The sequence below is a fragment of the Equus asinus genome, chromosome 7 (genome assembly GCF_041296235.1).
Source record: "Equus asinus isolate D_3611 breed Donkey chromosome 7, EquAss-T2T_v2, whole genome shotgun sequence".
Lineage (NCBI taxonomy): Eukaryota > Metazoa > Chordata > Mammalia > Perissodactyla > Equidae > Equus > Equus asinus.
Window position 1 is genome coordinate 57,523,596 of NC_091796.1, and position 23,273 is coordinate 57,546,868.

Consider the following 23,273-nt stretch of genomic DNA (forward strand, 5'->3'; position numbering starts at 1 on the left):
GTGGTTATGCTCAAGTTAACGGGTCAACTTGGTTACAATCTTAGTTACAAAACAGAGACTGAATTCTAGTGGATTTTAGAAGTGTGAGAACAAATGTTAAGAATGCAACTGTCTGTCTCTCTTAAGAGAATATGGGCCCATATATCCTTCAGAAATCTGAGCTCACGTGAGCAAATGCAGTGCAGGAGCCTTAGGAATGTGAAAATCAGGAGACTGGGAGGGATTTTGTAGGTTGTGAGTTGGGGACACTTTTGAGAGTGAACTTGGGCCCCAGGCCAACAAGCATAAAAAGTGAAGCTGTCCTGGGCACACTGAGATGTGTGGTCACTCCGTGAAGAGGTATGTAAAAGAATGGAGCTTAAAGGAAGGAGGGCAGAGGAGGCTGGTGGAGATTCTGAGCCTGCCTGTGGGAGAGACACTCTTCCAGGAGTCAGGGATACAAGGCAGACGGGGCACGCTGGCCTCGCCCTGTGCATTGAGTCCATGCTGCCCTGTTCTTAGGCTGTGCTTGCTTTTAGCACGCTACTGTACTTTTTCGGTAGAGTGTTAACCTCTCTGGGTCATGAATTAAAACCTGTTTTACAGTAAATTTGCTGCCAGAAGAGGAGCAATGAATACTTCATTTCATCTTCATTTCTTGGATCTCAACCTGAATGCCACAGAAGGCAACCTTTCGGGGCCAAATGACAAGAGCAAGTTTTTGCCATGTGAAGAGATGGGCATCGCTGTGGAGGTGTTTCTGACTCTGGGTCTCATCAGCCTCTTGGAGAACATCTTGGTCATAGGTGCCATAGTGAAGAACAAGAACCTGCACTCTCCCATGCATTTCTTTGTGTGCAGTTTAGCAGTAGCTGACATGCTGGTGAGCATGTCCAATGCCTGGGAGACCATCACCATATACTTAATAAATAATAAGCATCTGGTGATGGCAGAAACCTTTGTGCGTCACATTGACAATGTGTTTGACTCCATGATCTGCATTTCCGTGGTGGCCTCCATGTGCAGTTTGCTGGCCATTGCAGTGGACAGGTACATCACCATCTTCTATGCCCTGCGCTACCACCACATCATGACAGTGAAGCGTTCCAGGGTGATCATTGCGTGCATCTGGACCTTTTGCACAGGCTGCGGTATTGTTTTCATCATTTACTATGAATCCACTTATGTCGTCATTTGCCTCATCTCCATGTTCTTCACCATGTTGTTCCTCATTGTGTCTCTGTATATACACATGTTCCTCCTGGCACAGACTCATGTCAAGAGGATAGCAGCTCTGTCTGGATACAGTTCTGTGCAGCAAAGGACCAGCATGAAAGGTGCTGTCACCCTGACCATGCTGCTGGGTGTTTTCATCGTGTGCTGGGCTCCATTCTTTCTCCATCTTATTTTGATGATTTCTTGCCCTAGGAACCTCTACTGTTCTTGCTTTATGTCTCACTTCAATATGTACCTCATACTCATCATGTGTAATTCTGTGATCGATCCTCTGATATATGCCTTCCGCAGCCAAGAGATGCGGAAGACCTTTAAGGAGCTTATTTGTTGCCATGGCTTCAGAATGGCCTGCAGGTTCCCTAGCAGGTATTAAACAGGAAGTTCTCCTCCTGCAGCTCTCTTTTCTCCTTCCTTTGCCTTATGGCAAAGTCAGGTACGGCAAGGCAAAGCAGGAAAACTAGAAATCAAAACCGTGCATTCCCCTTATCTTCTTTCCATCTCGAATTTGTGCTTAAGATGCACCCTTTTTTTTCTTCCTGTGGCAGTTGTTGGGTCAGACAAGTGCATGCCACTTATCCATTTTGCTAATGGTCTGTGACAATTTCTTGCTGTCCTGTTTTCCTCCTCCTTTTTCTCCTGCTCCCACCCATTTCTGGGGGCCTTGTCCATCCTCCATCTATTAAGTGCGTGCTCAGGGAAGGTAAAACCTCCTGGGTGCAACTCTAAGCGTGATGAAGAGCTGACAGTAATGGAAAGAAGTCTGTGAACATCTACATCATTTCTGACTGCTTTCTCTCCCCAGAAGTAGTGCCATAACCTTGCTTGATGCTCCTGGAGTTGTGCATGCTTTGGGAGGCAGAATAGAGGGGTCGAATTCTTTCTATTTGACATTTCCTGTTCATTTGTTATAGGACGTCTCTACAGCTCTCTTTTCCTGAACTTCTAGTTTTATGGCTTGTGTTCATAATTGTCCAAGGATGGAATTTCCTTAATTACCCTCTAGTCAATCATGTTTTTGCACTTACCCAGATATAAACCTTCATGTTCCAAACCTTGCCTCATGTGGTGTGAAAGACTCTCGACTCTTTCTTACTGTCCTATTCTGACTCACTCCAGGGTTTCCAAATGAGCGTTTGAGGGCATGTCAGGGGCTCCGGGCACCCCTGTGCTGTGTGCAGCACATGCCTATAACCAAGCTATCTTTGATCTTCTCAGGGGCAAGTCTGTCTTGGAGTCTCAAACCCTGTTGCTGTATACTTTGCACATCGCCCCTCAGTCTGACTCCAGCAGCCAGAGAAGGTCAGGTGCCTTCTCTAACCCAGGGAGTGCTGCCTTCTCCAAAGTAGAATGGAGTGAGAAAATCTGAGTTCAGGTCCTGACTCTGCCATTAACAGGTGATGTCTCCTTAGTCAGCTCATTTCAGGTTCCACATCTGTGTTGACCTCACAGGATGGTCATGAGAACTACAGGAGAAAATGTGAGAACACCTTGAAAACTTGTAAAGAACCACAGGGATTGGCTATTTGTTTTCAAGAAGTGTTGCAGTGGGATAAATACTAGGTGAGAATGCAGAGGGCAGTGATCAGAGCAGTGGCTGGGAAACCAGGAGGCCTGTTTTGCCACACAGCAACTGTGTGACCTTTGGTATGTCTCTAACCTCTCCGTCCAGTGTTCTTATCTGCCGGCAAGGCTTGGTCCTTACAGCTCTTATATTCCATTTGATTATTTTTGGTGTTAATATCTTCTCTTTTCTTTTGGATATTCATGTCTAGACTGTTCCCAATGAAGGACAAAGTGTGAATAAAGCAGTGGACCGTTAGGGCCGCACAATGATGAGCTGTTGAAGCCTGTTGGGGCAAAGGAACTTCCTGGGTGGGTGTAGTACACAAAAATAACTTATAGACATGACCTCTCACCTTTGGCAGTTCGGAGTCCAGAAAATAATGATCCTGGCATGAGCAGGAAAGTGGATAAGACATCCAAATCTTTGGAAAATGGCAAATTGACAACTGAGGTTAGAAGATGCAGCCAGACCTTCAAATGGGTCCTGTTTCTTTTAGTGAATGGTCATGAGTGTATCCATGAATGTAAGGGATCTTCATGTAATGATAATGGGAAACCGCAGTCTGTTTTTACATGGGACATCTTAGGAACCTAGGTTCTGTGAAAGGTAGCCGCTTGGCTTTCCTGCTTATCTCTGTGGCCCTGTTGCCTGCAGCAGTTTCTGGTACAAAGCAGGCACTCAGTTGATGTTTGTTATTGTTGCTAAGCAAATGTGTATTTAATCTGCTGCCCAAGAACAGATTGCCAAGTAGCACTCACTGAGTGCTACCTGAGCTCACCAGAGTGCAGATCTTATGGGTGGAATCAAATTTTGGCCCTTGTGGTTTACACTGGTTCCATCTGGGAACTCAGTTCCCATTAGGCTCACTCTCTGCTCTGGGTGTTTCATGACTTCAGACAAGGTCTGACCTTTCTATAAAAGTCTTTAAGGAAATGCTCAGATGTCTTTTAATCTCCATATAATTAGTGCAGAAATAACCCAAGTGTTCAGATGTGTCTTCATTTGGAAGGAATACATGTACATAGTGACTTGGTAAATATCTGCAAATGAACTAGCCCTTGGAATCCCAACACAAAGTCCCCAATCAAAATATCCATTTCACTGTTGTATGGCATTTTATATTAACTCATTCTGTTTCTGTAGGAACTTTATTTGATGTAAAAATATGTGTTCAAATAAATGATTAATAAAATGCAAGGACCAGACCACCCACATGAACTGGTTTTTCTGATGTGTGATATTCAGAATGTTTTTGGTCTTCTTACCAATTTGTCAGCAGCTGCTGCAAAATGAGAAGGTATATTCATTGGTCAATTATGGTGAAGTATCCTTGACAGTATTTATCACCTGTAGGATGGCCATTTCTCAGTTCAAAATTATTTAACTCCTGAAAATAAAACAAAATTCTACACTTGACATTATACACTGCCCAAAAGTCTGTCTGTTAGTAAAAATGTAAGCATTTTGAAGATGTCACCTATCAGTACTCAGTGTGGGGCAAGAAGCAGTGGCTGTTAGAGACTCTCTGCTATGGAAGGACTGGTGGGGCATGAATTATTTCAAGTCTTGAATGTTTCAAGTTACATGGAAACATTGTCCACAATTCAAGATGCTACATATAAATAAATGTGGATTTTTGAGGCTCAGACTATACGTGTTGTAAAATGAGGGCTGTGATACTCTCCCATGGTTGTAGTGGCAATTCTCACGGGTAGATGCAGGGTGTATCAGAGTTTTGGGGTGAGAGTATAATTTTGAAAAGGTAGGTAGTCTCTACATCAGGTCCAGATGTGACTCCTCTTGATTTGGAAACCAATAGACTAAAAGGACAACTTATCTGATACTGTCCTCCAAGTCAATGGACAATGATGGAAAAAGGGACTACACACAGACACTCCCACTCCAGAAGAGGAAGAATAGGATCCATGGTATTACAGTTCCAGGGCTCACCAGCTACTGCTACCATATTGGACAGTGCAAATCCAGATCTATTTCCCAGGCTTGCTGCATGTTCCTCCTTTTTTGCCCCAAGGACTCTTTCTTGCTCTCATCTTAATTATGTATGCTTTGAGTCTATCAGGCTTTGAGGGAGAGTCATGCTCTTAGTTTCTTTTCTCTGAGCCATTTTGTCCAGTTGAAAGGATTCACTGGATCCTTTTGATCCATCCTTATTGGACTTTACTCTGAGATGGCTTCCTTAATCCACTCAGGGGATTTTTGATGGTGGTGAAAGCTGTTCCCTTGATTTGATCCTAGTGTCTGATCTGAGTTTTAATTGGTCTATGTTGTTCAACTTTCTTAATTTTGTCTTTTACTTATTGGATTGAGAAGAGCTGTCTCTTCCCACTCTGAAGTCCCTGACTCTGGATTTTCTTGAATCTTTAAAAAAAACTTTTTTTATGGTGGTTTCAAATGTATCACTAAAGAATCCTATTTATTTATTTATTTACTTATAAAATTGTGGTAAAATATATATAACATAAAATTTTCCACCTTAACAATTTTTAAGTCTCCAGTTCAGTGGCATTAAGTGCATTCACATCGTTGGGCCACCACCTCGAATTCCTTTTACTCTCGCTTGCATTCAGTTAATTCTTTCCTTAGCTCATCTCTTTCTTGTAGTATCTCATTAAATGGAGACAACAGAAACCGACACAGAGTATTGATGTCATGTTTTCTAGCCTTTCCTCGTACAATTGTATATATTATACATCAGTCAAGCTGTCTTTTTTTCCACCACATAACAAGCATTACCATTCTTCCTTGCTCTCTGTACACCCATTTTAGGATTTGATCCAGTCATTTTTTTTTTTTTAAGATTTTATTTTTTTTTTCCTTTTTCTCCCCAAAGCTCCCCAGTACAAAGTTGTATATTCTTCATTGTGGGTCCTTCTAGTTGTGGCATGTGGGACGCTGCCTCAGCGTGGTTTGATGAGCAGTGTCATGTCCGCGCCCAGGATTCGAACCAACGAAACACTGGGCTGCCTGCAGCGGAGCGCACGAACTTAACCACTCGGCCACGGGGCCAGCCCCTTGATCCAGTCATTTTTAAGTAACAATTTCTGTACTCGTCAGGATAATCTAGGCCAGTGCTTCTCGAACTTGAATAGCCGTAGGAAACAGGAGGAGAGCTTGTTAAAATGTGGATTTAGATCTGTTGGATCTGGAGTAGGAGCTGCGAGTTTGCATTTTTAACAAGCTCCCAGATGTTGATGGTCCAGGGGCAGCATTTTGAAAACCAATGTTATCCTGTAGAAACAAACAGCTCCCAAGTCTCAGTGACTTAACATAACAAACATTCATTTTCCCATTATGTTACATGCTCAGCACAAATTAGCAAGGAGTCATATTGTAATTACTCAAGAATCCAGGATGATGGAAGCCCCATCCTGACACGTACTTGCATGTGAGTTTCTATTTCCACTCACATTTCCATTGTCAAAATAAATTCCATGATGTAACATCAAAGTGAGCTGGGGAATCAATCCTACCATGCACCTGGGAGGAGGCAAACTGCACATTGGAGAATAGCACTTACCGCATGCTCAGCATGATGCCAAGAGTGTGGCCGTTCAGTGTCTCTGTCCTCAAGGAGCTAACAGGCCAAGAACCATTATAATAATCGTATGTGTGGGAAAGTACGCTCCATGTAATTAAAAACAAACTTGTGTGGCATGGTGTAATATTGTGATGCATAATAAGAAATATATATTTGGTCTTTGTCCCCATTCCTGGCACAGAGCTCCTCAAACCCTTGGAATTTTCTAAGTGATGAGAGCTATAAATGTGTCTTTTGTTATGTTAATGATGTGACTTTCAGAATGCCCCTAAAGGATTTGGAATCACCTAAGGATGGGAGCTGGTCACCAGAGAAACCAACCACATGAGTAGAGGGTTGGAACTTCCCATCACATCTCTTGTCCTCCCATCCCCATCTTCACAGAGGATAGAGGGCTGGAGGTTGAGTTAAATCACTCACGACTAACTATTTAATCAATTATGCCTATGTAATGAAGCCTGCATAAAAGCCCAGAAGGACAGCCTGCAGAGAGCTTCCAGGTTGGTGAACACGTGGAGATTCTGGGAGAGCGGTGTGCTCAGAGAGCACTGAAGCTCCATGCCCCTTCTCCATACATTGCCATATGCATCTCTTCCATCTGGCTGTTCCTGAGTTATATCCTTTTAGAATAAACCAATAATCTAGTAAGTAAAATGTTTCCCTTAGTCCTGTGAGCCTTTCTGGCACAATTAATCAAATCCAAGGAGGGGTCATGGCAACCTCTCATCTATAGCCAGTGGCTCAGAAGCACAGGTGAAACTGGACTTGTGATTGGCGTCTGAATGGGGACAGGGAAGTCTGTAGGACTAAGCCCTTACCCTGTGAGATCTGATGCTAACTCCAGGTAGGCAGTGTCGGAATTGAGTTGAATCGTGGGACACCCAGCTGGTGTCAGAGAATTAGTTGGTAGTGTGTGAAAAACACACACACGTAGTAATTGGTGTCAGAATTAGAGTAGTATGTAGCTTATTATAGCTGTACAGAATGAGGGATATGGCGCATTCCCTTGGCAGTAGCACTGATACTCACAGGTGGTTGAGGGGCGCCATAGCAGAGTTTTGGGATGAGGGGATGAGTTTGAAAACGCTTCTAAGGTGATTAGGATATATTTGGCTCTTTCCTTCTTCCCCATTGAGAATCACTGTTGTGTAAAATTTGAGAGAGGAAATATTAGAACTAGTAAAATCAAGGGAGATTAAAGCATGAGCACGTTATATAAATCCTCCAGGAATGGGTTGGATTTGCACAGTTGTGGAAGAAAAGCGAACATGGGATGGGAAAGTACTTGGGTAAAAGCTGATGCTCATTAGTGGTGAAATAGCCTAACTAGAGCCAATGGTATGTGTTGGGGCAAGAGTAGAAAATCACTAAAGTGTACCAGAAATTATAGAGAGAGGATTATATGGGTCTTGAAAACCAAGGAGAAGACTCTATCTTATGCTTGTTTTATAGGAACTAAGGAGCCATTGGAAGTTTTTCTTTCTTTTAAAATACATGGCTATGATCCAATAAAATCTGTGCCTGTACATTAGTTTGATGGCAAATTTGAGTTAATGCCAGGAGAGGTGGGAAGCAGGCTGTTGCAGTCAGACAAGGTGCAGGCCTGAGGGCCTGGACTGGGTGTGCAGTGGGTGGAGAGGACAGGAAGTCACTCTAAAGGAAGGATCTCTACCCAATCAACTACCAAGCTTTACAAAAAGGGACTCAGATTCTAGTTTGCCAGTTACTGCTACTCTCTTCCTACATTATGTTGGTTTTTCTCTCAATGTTCAAGAAGAGTACGTTCAGAGTTTTTGGCCTAGATTGAGTGCTAATTCTTATGTTCTTTTCCTGTTATCTTTCAGATCACAACTTGCTCTGTGTCTGTCTCATCCCTTCTTCTTCAATCCGCCCTTCTTCCTTTTTTTTTCTTTTTTCATCACTACTCTTACCTGGAGAACAAATGAACTTTTTAAGACTTTTAAGTCTAGTTCTAAAGAAAAGACTTGACTGCATGTTTTCCACGTATTGGCTTTTGCCCTTACCAGTAATATGCATTTTAAGTAGAGTATATTAAGATTCTTGTGAGTTGATGCATAAATAAGGCAGACTTGACCCCTTACGTGCATCCTTGCTTTACACTAGAGAATGCCTCAGTCAAATCAGCAGAATCTGGGGCACAATCACGTAATTAGAAGCAATGAAGTATGACAGCAGAAGTGTGTAAAAGCATCCTTAGGATCTCCCAACAGAAACCTGACAGCTTTTCAAGCTGGTTCTCTATTTTTGTCTCCTTCTCTTTACCACTAAACTGCTTGCCTACTGTTCCTTTCTACCCGAGGACCACTGGGCCCATGACAACGTGGCATCAACCCTCCCCACCCTACTGACCTACCATTCACCAATTCCAAACACCTTTCTGTCTCTACCCTCTTTGTCTCCACAATATTTTAAATTCTTGTCTGCTTCTTAAGACTTCCTTAGCTTCCAAAACACTCCCTGTCCTGTTCTGGACCACTTTCTGGTGCAAACATCCTTACTTTCTCTGGCTCTTTGATCTCTCTCATCTCCCACACTTAGGCTTGCCTTGAGATTGTATCTTTAGAATTTTTCCTTTTATCTTGTAATTTTTCTCTCAGTTGTCTCATCAACTTGTATGATTTTGACTCTCTCTAGGCATACGATTCCCACATCCTTTATCTCCAGCCTTAACTTCTCTTCTAAGCTTCTCCTTGGTGTTTTAGGAAAATGCACACAAGGAATCTAGGAATCTTAATCTTTGCCTTATAAGCTCCTCTTCCCGCCTCCCCTACATTGGTGGAACCATTTCCCGTGTCCCTAAGTCCAAAGACCTTGGATTCTCTCAGGCTCCTTTCTCTCCCTTGACATCTCTATAGGATCAGTTGGAAAACCCTGTAGGATCTGCAGCCGAAATGTCTTATGCCTTAATTCCTCTTCCCATCCCCACGGCCACAAACTGGGCCAGTCTTGTTACCTTTAAGTTTGGATTTTTTTTTTTTTGAAGAAGATTAGCCCTGCACTAACTGCTGCGAATCCTCCTCTTTTTGCTGAGGAAGACTGGCCCTGAGCTAACATCCATGCCCACCTTCCTCTACTTTATACGTGGGATGCCTACCACAGCATGGCTTTTGCCAAGCGGTGGCATGTCTGTACCTGGGATCCGAACTGGTGAACCCCAGGCCGCTGAGAAGCGGAATGGGTGAACTTAAGCACTGTGCCACCAGGCCGGCCCCTAAGTTTGGAATTTGAGTAACATCTAAACTACTTCCAGTCTCTTCCTCTGCTGACCCCCCCACAACCTCCCAAAGTGCTGCTTTGCTAGCGTCACTCCTACTATTCAGAAACCTTCAAAAGCCCCCAGTGCTTGCCTCATTAGGTACCCAGTCCTCACCCTTACCTTAAATGATCTCCAAAATATTGGCTAATCTTCCAATCATCCTACACATCAATAAAATGAGACTGCTCTGAACACGACTTGTGCTTTTCTGCTTCCAGGTTTTGTTTAAGCTGTTCAATCTGCTGGGAACAACCTCTCAACATCTGTGTGAGCCTTCAAGCACATCTCAAATGCCTCTTCCTCCGTGACTCCACAGTCACACCTCACTGTGGTGCACATTCTGCCAGGTAGGTAAGACAGAGGTTTTTTATGAGGAAGACTAGCCCTGAGCTAACATCCACTCCCAATCCTCCTCTTTTTGCTGAGGAAGACTGGCCCTGAGCTAACACCCATGCCCATCTTCCTCTATTTTATACATGGGATGCCTACCACAGCATGGTTTGACCACTGGTGCATAGGTCTGCACTGAGATCCCAACGGGCAAACCCTGCCCACCAAAGTGGAGCATGCAAACTTAACCACCGGGCCGGCTCCCAGAGATAGTTTTTATGTCCTCTATCAGAACATTACAATCTCTGTCTGCATTTTTTCTTTGTCTCTTTAGGACAGTGCTGTCCAAGAGAACTTTTCATGATGATGGAAATGTTCTCCATCTGCCCTGTCCACTATAGCAGCCACTAGCTACATGTAGCAATTGAGAATTTATTATATGGCTAGTGTGACTGAGGACTTTAATTTTTAATTTAATTTAAATTTACACTTAAATAACCGTATGTGGCTAGTGACTGCCACATTGGACAGCATAGAATTAAGAATTTGATTCATTGCGTGTAACAGAAAAACTGCAAACAGTGACCTACTTGAGATGGAAGTTTATTTCTCTTTTACAGAAAAATACTCTGGAGGTAGGCATTTCAAGGCTAAAATGGAGCTCTAGGGTGCCATAAAGAATCAAGGCTTCTATCATTCTCAAGATCAATTCATGGTCCAAAATGGCAGCTGAATATCTAGCCGTCATATCCAAATTATAGGCTTGAAGAAAAGGAAAGACAGTCAGGAACATCAGCTTTTCATTACAAATATTTTTTTTCAACTCTGGGAAATTGTCTTCTGTTATTTCCTCGATTACAGTCATGCGCCACATAATGATATTTTGATCAACAATGAAAGGCATACACAACGGTGATCCCATAAGATTGGTCCCATATAGCCTAGTGTAGGAGGCTGTACCATCTAGATTTGTGTAAGTACACTCTGTGATGTTCACACAATGATGAAATCGCTTAATGACGCATTTTTCAGAATGTATCCCTGTCGTTAAGACCTCAACTTTTTCTTCTTTTCCCCGTGTCTTCTATTGAATTTTTAACTTGGCAATTATATTTTTAATTCCTATGACTTCTTATTTATCTTTTCCTTGCCTTCTTTTCATAGCAAACTGTTTTTGAATTCACAGATCCATGTCTTGTCTAATCTCTCTAAAGATAAATTGGCTTTTTAAAAATTCTGTCCTCTTACATGAATCACTTTTTTCTCCAAAGTCAATGATTCTATCAATCTTGCTCCTTCCCATTTGTATTGCTCATTTCCCTCAATTGCTAGGTGATCCTAGATTTTCCATTCATAGGTATAAATGAAGGAGTGGGCGTGATTGAATTAGTACTTGGATGGGGGGGTTCCCTGATGCTCTCCTGATGAAAAAGGCTGATTGAGTGGCTGTCTGTCAGTAGGTGGGGCACATCGATTGTCAGATGGTACCTGAAGAGTGTGAACAGACTAGTGGGCTGGGCAACCCCCACCCCTCTGAGCTAAAATGGGAGGGGATTTACTCTGGTGGTCTGGTCCTCACTCTGGGAAGCCAACTCCTCCTGGTGTCCTCCTGGGTACTTTGGGCGGTATTATTTTACATTCACTTCAAAGATTCTCTCAGTGGTACAGTGGATAGGCCATGCCATGGTTCTGCAGATAGTTCTTATATGTAACACCTCAATTTCTTCCTTTCTTCCCTCCTGGCTCCCATTCTGCTGACCCCGGTGGGCTCTGCTGTGAAAAACTGATGGATTCCATTCCAGTCTTCTCTCTGCTGTCCCCTGGGCTGTGATCCCCTTAGTCTGTTTATTTGTCAATATGACTCCATCTACCCTCCCGCTCCTGAAATTCATCAGAAGTTTTAGTCTTCTGACATCTCCCATCCTGTTTCAGCACTTTTATTAATTCCTTGCCTTTTATTCTTTTCCTGTCATTTCCGTGGGTTTTCAGGAAGAAGTGGAGATAGATACTTAAATGAGAAATCCATTTGAGCTACATTTTGGGGCTAGCAGGCTCAGTCTTCTGTGCAAAGCAGAAAGGCAGGAGACTGCCCAGATTCCAGGGTCTGGTTTTAACTCTGGTCCTACTTACAATCACATGGCCACACCCAGAACAAGAGCCTTTGCCAACATCAAGGAGGTTCAGGAGTCTTGCCTCACCTTGGCACCCTGGTCACTTTTCTATTGTCTTTCTTCTTAGCTTGACTCCCAACTAGAGAGAGCAAAGCAATCGGTCAATTCAAACAAAGACCATAGGGGCCGACCCGGTGGCGCAGCGGTTAAGTGCTCACGTTCTGCTTCAGTGGCCCAGGGTTCGCCGGTTCGGTTCCCCCGTTTGGACACGGCACTGCTTGGCACACCATGCTATGGTAGGCATCCCACATATAAAGTAGAGGAAGATGGGCACGGATGTTAGCTCAGGGCCAGGCGTCCTCAGCAAAAAGAGGAGGATTGGTAGTAGTTAGCTCAGGGCTAATCTTCCTCAAAAAACAAAACAAAACAAAAAACAAGCAAAGACCCTAACCAAGAGGAGGGGGCAGAGTCCCTGAGGCCTCCATTCATCTGTTTAGCCTACAGTGGCCCTTTTAAAGTTAATGGTCAAACTTTTTTCTGCCAGCAGATGGCAGTGAACATATCTCAAAAGTTTTGTTCTATCTTCCATCTAACCCTCATATAACCAGCCAGTTAACAAGTTAAAATAACCCTAGGTAAGAATTCTTCCCCTGACCTCATTGCTTGAGAGCTACTCAAAAATATCTTGAATGCAAATCACACCGTTCTATGTATTTTGAAAGGATTATTTCATTTAATCCTCCAACCAGCTTAAAAAATAGTTAACTATTAACATTCTGAATTTATCCATGAGGAGACTGAAGCTCAGAGAGATTAAGTAAATTGTCCAAGGTTGTACACCTGATATGTAGTTTCCTCTCAGTTCAAACTTAAGGGTTTCAAAAAACTGCTGTGTTTCTTTGTTGTTCTAAGTCCTGGGATGTCTTCTTTTGGCTCCCTGTTGCTTTCTGCATGGACCCAGTTTGGTTCCACGCTCCTTCGTCGGGACTCTGCATTCCCACACCGTGCCACGTCATGTGTGTGTAAGCATGGAATGGGGTTGGGAGGTGGGTAGATGAGTTCTGGATGAGGGGGACTGGTGAGCACAGGTGCTGGAGGTAGCTGTACAAATTCTGGTCTAGACCCAGGGTTGTCCAGAGGCTGCTTTCATGGTTTCAGGCATCTAAAGTCTTTACATCCAAAAGGGACACCTGATGGCTAACTGTTCAGGATCATTATATAATGTGACGTGGTCTGGAAGCAGCAGCATCTCTTCAGCAGGATCAGGGGGGATAGTGGCTCTGGGCTTCCTCCAACCACTTCTGGGGGTGCAGCAGCATGGCTTTTACCGAGACCTAAGGGACCGGTGACCTACTTGTGGATCCATTTGCCCGGAGCTGCTCGCGCCAACAGAATAAGACCGGGTTCAGAATGTTACCGAAACCAAAGTGGGTTCCCTCCTGGTGAGTTAAATCAGACTCTCCACCAGAAGTAGTTGTCTCACAAAGTAAGGTATATTTGCAGCAGATAGGAGACCATGAGGAACCATTTCCAGAGTCATGGTGTCGCTGAACAAAGGGAAGCAGGGACATTTATTTCGGATGGGGAATGAATATTCAAAAGGGAGAGGTGGGAATTCATTTGCACAGGCTCAGTTGGAAAACATACATCCACACACACTGCAGGTTATGGTAATAAGGCCTAAGCTCCTCCTGGAGAGATCTAGCATTAAAAATAAGGCAAGGTCATAGGGATAGTTCTGTGGTGAGGCTTGGTCTGTTTCAGGGGGGTTGGTGATCGCATCTCCTTAACATAACAAAAGGAAAAAGAACAATTTGGAAAAACAGTTAAAATATCCAAAACCACCCTTGAGTTCCTTGGGGTAACTAGTCAGTGACAAAATCCCTCCTCCAGTTTTTGCCCTGCTCCTCATTCTCGAGGGGCACAGGTCAAAGGTCCATCTTCTGTACTTGCTTCCTGCTGAGCATGGGTATTGTCATAGGGACCAGTAGAGGAGCAGAATTTCCAGCTAATCTCAAATAGGTTTGTGGGTCACCTCAGGCATAGCCCTGAGTTGTTCGTAACAACTGCCTGTAATTTTATAGCCTCAATGCATTTAGTACGTTTAGGATCTGGGCATACTTGCCCCCTCTCTCTAGATTCCACCAGCTTTTTTATAGTCTACATAGTGGGTTGTCCAACCTTCTCTGATGGATCTAGTCTTGCTGCCTAGGAAAATGCAAGCTTCTTGAAAGCATACCGTGCCTAAACGATACGGGGTTGGTGTGGATCCAGGGCAGAGCCTGGGGTGGATAGCCAGCCACTCAAAGGTTGACAAGTCATTGGGATTTACGTATCTGTACAGTGTCACCGAAACAAGAGTTTCAAATCAGAGTGGTTTGCAGGAAAACTTGGAGTCACCAATTGTTTTTGATGATCTCTCTTGTTCACACGTGGGAGCCTTTCTCATCCTTGTGTGATGCATAGAGGGGTGACTCCTTCTAATTTTAGAGAAGAGTAAGTGATTAGTAACACCAAGCCCGGCCGTACCCAAATAGGATTTAGCTGATCTTGGGACAAACCAATTTTCCAAGTTTTAAGATAGCATGAGCATTCTTAAGGAGTCCCTAAGCTGTTCGTTTGGGGACTTGAATCTTCCCTTGATGGTTTATCATCCAGCCCTTGACTATTGGGGGTGATGAGGATCAAGGCTGCCCCAGGGAGAGAAACCCACGGTGCCGTGCCCTACATACTGATCAATATCATCTTCCGGGAAGCATAGGACGCCCTGACTTAATCCGATCTGATTTCTTATTTAAAGTTGTAGGACCACCCAATAACCAGACCCCCACCTAGACTGCTACCATTTTAACGATTTTTTTCATGATCTTTCCTTTGTCTTGTAAAGAAATAACTCACATATCTATGCCTTATAAATTTAGCTCTAACCCTCAACACATTGCATCTCTTCCTGCCTGTGGGTCCTGTCCCCATGCCAGCAGCTCTTTACTGCCCATGGGTCCTGTCCCCAAGCCTGCAGCTCTTACTGCCCATGGGTCCTGTCTCCATGCTACTCCATGCTATTCTCTAAATAAAAGAGCACTACTGCCAGACCTTGAGAGTCCGAGAAATCTTTCTTTCGACTCTCGACTCACTGAGCCCGCATCATTGGGGACCACTGGCAACCATGTGTAGTGGCTTCCCTTATGCCACCAGGAGAATAGACTAGTGTAAATTCATAGAAGGGTAGAACAGGAATTAATGGTTTGCTTCTGGAGACGTCTGTGGCTGGCAATCACTTCTGGGCAAGCGTGGGTAACAGGCCCATTGGAATCAGGGAGGAGGGAAACTGGGTTTAAGGTATGATGGAGTTTTAAAGAAATCTGAGGAAAATCTAGCAGCATAGCTTGATATTGTAGTATTCTATTCTGGGATGGGCATAGATGTCCTCTAGCTTCTAGTAGGCTAGAGCCTTGTTGGGGGGTCCAGACCATCAGAGGTTGGCCCATAGTCAGTTGTTCTGCTTTCTTGATTAAGAGGCAGGTGGCAGCTACAGCTCTCAAGCATGAGAGCCATCCTTTCACCATGGTCTCTAGTGTGGGGGACTGGTCTTGGCCACGCCAAGATATGTCTCTTCGGCATGAGGATTATTTGAGGCTGGTTTCTTTGCAGACAGGAAAGCAACTGAAAAGTTGAATTTACTTACCCTCTGTAAGAGACATTTACATTGTAAAGGAACTCTCCATCTGTAAAGGTATCTACCTCTCTACCAGGAAGAAGGGGAGATGACCTTATCTCTAGAAACTCTTAATCAATGCCAAAGGCAAGGACTTAAATCTGCATGTTTGTTGTGCTTGTCTGGTGGCCTCCTGTGGCTGGTTCCCCCCACCCCCAGCGTCCTCCTTTATCTTTAGCTGGATGTGATGGTTGGGGTGGTGGTTTCAGCCATTTTGGTGGGTTGCTCGGCTTGCCTGGGCCTCTCCCATGTGTGCATTGACGGGTAAAGATGGCAAGCCGTGGGATGTGTTGGAGAACATGAGGTAGCCATTTGGTGTAAACCTAATGTGGCTTGACCTTGTCTTTCCAAAAGGGCCTGACCCAGGCCGTTGAGCATGCATTGTATGTCTGCTTTAGATATTCCCTATGGCAAGAAGAAAGGCCCTTGAGATAAAGGTGACTTCCCTCCCCCTCCCAACGTTGGCGTTTCTTTAAGGATTAAGCATCTTTCCTTAGGCTAGGAACTGATTGCTGTGCTCACCTGTGACCACCCAGCTTGAGACAATAGACTTGCCTCCTGCTAAGCCCACCAAGATAGCAGACGCACTATCTGCTGTGTCCATCAAGCGCTGTGCCGACAGGGCAATCTTGTGACTACTGTGGGAGGGACATTTCAATCATATGTGAAACATCCTGTTTGGGGGTATATAACCACTCTGTGCACCCCACTTCTTCGGTGCCCTTTCTTCCTTCCGGAAGAAAGGCCCTGGGCCATGGTCCTCATAAAGCTTTGTTTAATTTTCTCCTGCTATTCTGTCTCATGTGAATTTAATTCGTTCTCCGGCCAGACGAACCCAGAGAAGGTAGAGGAAATGCCTTTTCCCCTACACTAGCTACTTTGAGAAGTAGGCTACCACTCCTTTTAGGGGTCCCAACATTTGGATTAGCACTGCTCTAGCTATTCTGTCTTTTGCGAACATATAGATCAAACATTTTGCTCAGGTCTTGTAAGACCACTGCAGGGGCTTCCATTAGCAAGCTTTAAGCTTTTTGAAAGCTTGGTCACATAGCTTATCCCATTCAAAGGGGTCCATTTCTGGCCCCTGTAGTTTCAATTGCAGGTCCAGGTTGTTACGTATGCTTCTGACCAACCAGACGCAGACCAGAGGCTCCCACAACCCCCTCCTTGGGTTTGATTAATTTGATAGAGTGGCTCACAGGACTCAGGAAAACATTTTACTTAACAGCCAGCTGGAAGAGATGCATAGAGCAAGATATGTGTGGAAGCAACATGGAGCTCTCAGATTCTCTCAGGGCATGCCACTCTCCTGGAATCTCCAGGTATTTACCAACCCAGAAGCTCTATGAATCCCAATCTTTTGGTTTTAATGGAGACTTCATTACACAGGCATAGTTAATTAGACCATTGGCTTTTGGCAATTGAACTCAATCTCCAGCCCCTCTCCCCACCCTGGAGGTGTGTGGAGGGGGACGGGGCTGAAAGTTCCAACCCCCAAATCACAAAATTGGTTTCCCTGGCAACCAGCCCCCACCCTTTGGGGCTTTCTAAAAGTCACCTTATTAACATAAATTCAGGTGTGGTTGAAAGCGGCTTGTTAAGAATAATGAAAGACACCTATTTCACCTTTATTGCTCTGGAGTTATTTCAGGAACTGAAGACTAAAGTAATTATTATAACAAAGATGCCCCTATGGCTCTTATATGGGAAATTTACAAGAGTTTTAAGAGCTCTGTGCCAGAAACAAAATGAAGATACTATTACAAATCCAGTACTCTACAGCATTGACAGCACTAAGGTCTCGAACAAATCTATATTCCCCTATTCTAAAAACCTGTTGATTACAGGAAAGATTCCTCTTTATGGCTTCTGGCTTCAAGGGGTATTGTTTTACACGGGGCCAGTGATCCACCTGCTTCAATTTGATGTTTACTGGTGTGGCACCAGCTGCTCGCCCCACCAGTCTTTGTGCTCATAATTCCAAGTTAGCTCAGCTTAAAACGTTTAGGGGAATCTCCTCCTTCTCAGGTGCTGCTGTATCCTGTAATAGGGCCATCAGCTCCCCTCCCCAACTTTTGGGGACTTGGATCTCTATTTTATTTTGTTCCCAGCCTATTGAGGCCCCTAACTTAGATAGCATGTCTCTCCCTAGAAGGGGAACAGGGCATTCTGGTACATGCAGAAAAGAATGCTTCAGCATTTTTGATTCTGATAAAAATGGCAAGCAACAGGATATATTGGCATATATGAAGAAGCCATTTGGTGTAAACCTAATTTGGCTTGAGCTTGTTTTTCCAAAAGGGCCTGACATGGCCATTGAACATGCATTGTATATCTACTTTAAGCATTTGCTATGTTCCAAAGACAAGAACAAATGGTCTCAAGACAGGGGCTGGCCCCGTGGCCAAGTGGTTAAGTTCGCGCGCTCCGCTGCAGGCGGCCCAGTGTTTCGTTGGTTCGAATCCTGGGCGCGGACATGGCACTGCTCATCAAACCACGCTGAGGCAGCGTCCCACATGCCACAACTAGAAGGACCCACAACGAAGAATATACAACTATGTACCGGGGGGCTTTGGGGAGAAACAGGAAAAAAATAAAATCTTTAAAAAAAAAAAAAATGGTCTCAAGACAAAGATGCAACTTCCCCCACATTGGCATTTCCTTAAGGATAAGCATCTCTCCCTAGGCTAGGAACTGGTTGCTGTGCTTGCCTGTGACTACCCAGCTCGAGACAACAGACCTGCTACCCTGCTGTGTCCATCAATTGCTGTGCTGACAGAGCAGTCTTGTGACTATTGTAAAAGGGACATTTCAATCATATGTGAAACATGCTCTTTAAGGGTATATAACTGCTCTGTACACCCCCACTTCTTTGGTGCTCGTCCTCTGTGGGGGAAGAAAGGCCCCAGGCTTTATGGTCCTCACATTTGGCTCATAATAAACTCATTCCAGTTTTGATTTATAGATTGGTTATGGATTATTTGTGTCGACAATCCTATTTCACGGGTCAAGGACTCCAGAAATCTTTTGGTCTCTCTTTTCCTGATACCTCTTTTATGTCACACTTTCCTTTAGAAAGGTTTTTGTCTATTTTGGGCATTCAACGTGGAGAATGTGGCTCCACTATTGAGGGAGAATTCAACATGCTCTCTTCCTACTGCCAAGGTCATCTGGGGATCCTGGAGCCAATTGGAGAGCCTCACAGCCCCATCACATCTCATCTGTAGCCAAGGGAAGTTGCCACAGCTTGGTCTTGTTCAATCTCTTCCCTCTCTGGGGACAATTTGGACAATCCTGCTGCCAAGGCCCTTCCTGTTTGCAGTACGCACACCGATTAACCCCCAACTTTGTTGGTGGCCTTCTGGTCCCTCAGTGGGGGCTGGGGTCACTCACCCGTGGCATATTCCTTCTCTTCCTCAGGTTACCTTGAGTAGACTGGAGGCCGGCAGCTAGGAGGGCGGCTTGCCTTTTCATCTTCTTGTCTTCCTTTTCATCCTCAGCTTCATCCCAGTTATCAAACACCCTAAATGCAGCCTCTACTTGTTATGCAGGATTAGTATCAGGACCTATAGCTAGCTTTTGGAGTTTCCTACAGATGTCTGGAGCACTTTGAGATGTGAAATAGAGAATTAGAATCACTGTACTGCACTGGGCCTCAGGGTCCCAGTTTGTATATTGCCTGAGGCAGTCCCACAGCCTCTGAAAAGAAGCAGAGGGATTTTCCTCAGGGCCTTGTTGGACCTCTCTTAATTTAGGCCAGTTAATGGGTGACTGGCTTACTATTTTCATGGCTTTCAAAAACAGATCCTCCAAATATCCTAGCTTTTCTTGATCATCAGGATCATTGGGATTCCACTCTGGGTCAGTCCCCAGCACAGCCTGTTCACTAGGCCTGCAGATGTCTGATCTTGGGTCATATTCATTATCTGCTTGTTCTTTGGCTTCGAACAGAACAGCTGACTTTTCCTTAGCTGTAAGGAGTGTAGTTAACAGCTTTGAATATCTGCCCCAGTTGGATCGCGAGTGGAGAAGATTCCCTTCATTGGGTTTATGAATTCCTCTGGGTCAGCCCTCAATCCTTTAGTGTGTGCCTTCCAATTATACAAATCAGAGTTGGAAAAGGGGATGTGCACATTAATAAGTCTCCCCTCACCACCAGGCACTTGTCTTAGGGGATATATCCCAGGTTTGTAGCTAATCCAATTGTTCCGAATCTAGTTGTACTGTCTGGAAGAGGAGGGTGATGGGTCCTTGGTTGTTGGAGACTGCAATTCCCTGTAGAAGTATTGCTCGGATGTTGGGGGGGAGTGAGAGGTTTGGCCTCATTACGACCTTTGGCTTAAGCAGGGGTGAGATAGGGGGATAAGGTGGAGGTCTCTTAGGGGCTCACCAGCTGGTCTAACAGTGGGGCCGAAGCTGGAGTATATGAGCGAGGTGGACTCTGAGGTGCGCTTTCCTTAGTCCCATATTTGGTGATATGGAGGAGCAGGTCCTCCTCATCAGAAAGATCTTGTAATATGGGAAGTATTTTTGAAGTCTTAGATTCAACCTTTAACCCTTCATTTAGACATAATGCCGTGAAGCACCGGACATAAGGGATTTCTTCCCATTTCCTGGTTCTTTTGCAAAATAGATCTAATTGTAGTATGATGTTAACAATTAGGGTCCCATTTTCTGGCCATCTTTCCCTATCTTCCAGTGAATATTATGGCCAGGCTGTGTTACATAAAAAGATCATCTGCTCTTGGGTCAGTGGGGAATACCTGAAGGCCTTTCAATTCTGGAAGATGCAGCCTGTAGGGGAGGAAAACATTTCCTCTACCCGCTGTGGGTTCTTCTGGCCAGAGAATGAATTAAATTCACATGAGAGAGAATAGCAGGAGAAAATTAAACAAAGCTTTATAACATGTCTACATGGGAGAGGCTCAGGCAACCTGAGCCACTCGCCAAAATGGCTGAAGCTGCCACCTTAAATATCATCGTCAACTAAAGACAAAGGACCATGTTGGGGGTAGGGGTAGTCAGTTACAGGAGGTTACCAGACAAGTACAGTATACAAGATGCAGATTTAAGTCCTTGCCTTTGGCATTGATTAAGAGTTTCTAGAGATAAGGTCATCTCCCCTTCTTCCTGGTACAGAGAGGGAGACACATTTACCGATGGAGATTTCCTCTACAATGTAAATGTCTCTTAACAAAGGGTAAGTAAATTCTATTTTTCAGAGTTGCTTTCCTGTCTGCAGTTTTTTAAAAGTAACCAGCCCGAAATAATCCTTATGCCAAAGAGACATATCTTGGGGTGGCCAGTTCCAGTCCCCCACAAGCTCAATGGGCTTTCCTCTGGGATGGGGCTTGCTCCCCCATATTTGAGTGTCTTTTCTTATGGTCTGTTTCCAACCTCCCAGGAGGAACTTGTAATGGTTAGTGGTGATGCAGATGCCACAAGGCTGTGCCCAGAGGAGGTTTAGCACCCTAATAGCCTGAAATGAGACCCAGGCAGAATAAATAAATCCTTAAGGGGAAATAAAACTGGTGGACACTGGGCTTCACTCAGGGACCAGTGATAGTGATGAGGATTATTTTAGACTGGTTACTTTTAAAAACTGCAGACGGGAAGGAGGCTCTGAGGAGTAGAATTTACTTACCCCTTGTTAAGAGACATTTACATTGTAGAGGAAATCTCCTTCTGTAAAGGTGTCTCCTTCTCTGTACCAGGAAGAAGGGGGGATGACCTTATCTCTAGAAACTCTTAATCAATGCCAAAGGCAGGGACTTAAATCTGCATCTTGTTTACTGTACTTTGTGTGGTAATCTCCCATGATCCACTCCCCCTTCATCCCCAACATCCTCCTTTGTCTTTAGCTAAAAATAATATTTATCGTGGTGGCTTCAGCCATTTACTTAATCCAGTTTGATTCTTATCTAAAAATTATAGGACCACTCAATAACCAGACCCCACCTGCACTGATACCATTTTAACAACTGTTTTTACATATTCTTTCCTTTGTTTTGTAAAGAGATAACTCACATACCTATGCCTTAAATTTAGCCCTACCCTCAACCCATGTTTGCAGCAGCTCTTACTACCTATGGGTCCTGTCCCCATGGCAGCAGCTCTTTACTGCCCATGGATCCTGTCCCCATGCTGTTCCATACTATTCTCTGAATAAAAGAGCACTACTGCCAGACTTTGAGAGTCCAAGAAATCTTTCTTTTGACTCCTCGGCTCGCCAACCCTGTATCAGAAGGGCCAAAGGCAGAGGGATAGGAGCACATGGGACACATCTGCCGTGGCCTGGGCATCCACCAGGCCCAATGGGGCACTGGCTGGGCAGGACTGGGGAAGGTTGGCAACTGGGATACTAGGATAAAGGGAGATTAAAGTTCACAGTGTTCCCTAACAAACGTTTTACTCTTGCTCATGGGCATTTTTGTCTCTCCTTTTTTTTCCCCTCCTTCTCAAAATTTGAGGGTGAGAAGGCTTGTGTGTGTATGTGTGAGAGGGAGTCAGCAGTCAGGGGTACGCTTGTGGTCCCTGGCAGAGCTACGGGGCTGCATGGTCCTTTGGAAATTTCACACAACTGCCCTTCGACTCTGTCCTCTTTCCTCTGACCGCAGTGTGCTTTGGTGAGGTCCCAAAACCAGTGAGGGGAGGAGGGGAGATTCAAGGCATTGCGGGATTAGACCCAGGAGATGGAGCATCTAATGTCTGTAGAGAACTATGATTTTTCAGTGTGTCCCTCTGCTACCTCTTGCGTTCTTACTGGAAGCTGACTTCCTCTCCAGTGATGCTGACTTTCACTAATTCCTGGCTGCCCACCAACCAGTCCCAGAAACGTTTCCACTTTGTAAAATCTGTCCAAACCTCTGAATTCCACAAGTGGCTTACGGTGTTCTTGATGATTTGGCTTCTGCTTATCTCTTCACCCTCGTGTCTTGCCACTCTGCCCCCTGTACCTTGTATTCCCGGCACATGGCACCCCTTCTGTTCCTCAGTTGGAACCACGTTCTCTTGTCTCTCACCTTTGCCTCTGTCTAGAACATCTTATCTTCCCTATCCTTCCTCCCCTCGCTGACTCCTGCCCATCCTCAGTGCAATTTCCCTCAGGAGGCAGTGTCTAGCTCTCGAGTCTAGTTGTCCCTCCTCTGGGTCCCCTTAGTGCCCTGGGTCCCCTTGTTCAGCACTCTCCACTCGGCATTGGCCCTGCTTGTTTAATTGTCTTTATTGAGCACTAGACTCTAAGCTGCGTGAAGGGGAGGAGTGGTGTCCTCATTGAGTTTTTTATTCAACAAATCTTTATTGAGTGGCTAACAGATGCCAGTTACTGGGTGTATAGTCATGATTATACCTATGTTCTTCAAAGATGTGCCTTCATTTCGTGGCTCTGGCTTGGAACAGCTTGCATATAATACATACTTGTGGATCGAATGAATAGATTTTCCCTGTCAGAGTGACTTAGACCAACTTCTGATGGTTTAATAAAAAAAGATGAGCTTTGTGGG

The 23,273-nt window shown here is 44.5% G+C and overlaps 1 protein-coding gene across 1 annotated transcript; it reads left to right on the plus strand.

Annotated features, from left to right (window-relative positions):
• The first annotated feature begins 592 nt into the window (after positions 1-592).
• On the plus strand, positions 593-3,940 carry MC5R (melanocortin 5 receptor). Its single transcript, XM_014837320.3, has one exon. The coding sequence runs from the start codon at positions 611-613 to the stop codon at positions 1,586-1,588; it is 978 nt and encodes a 325-aa protein (XP_014692806.3). The 5' UTR covers positions 593-610; the 3' UTR covers positions 1,589-3,940.
• Positions 3,941-23,273: the final 19,333 nt, after the last annotated feature.

What these genes read in the sequence shown, in the direction of transcription:
- MC5R (XM_014837320.3), top strand. Translation starts at nt 611, where the DNA reads ATGAATACTTCATTTCATCTTCATTTCTTGGATCTCAACCTGAATGCC.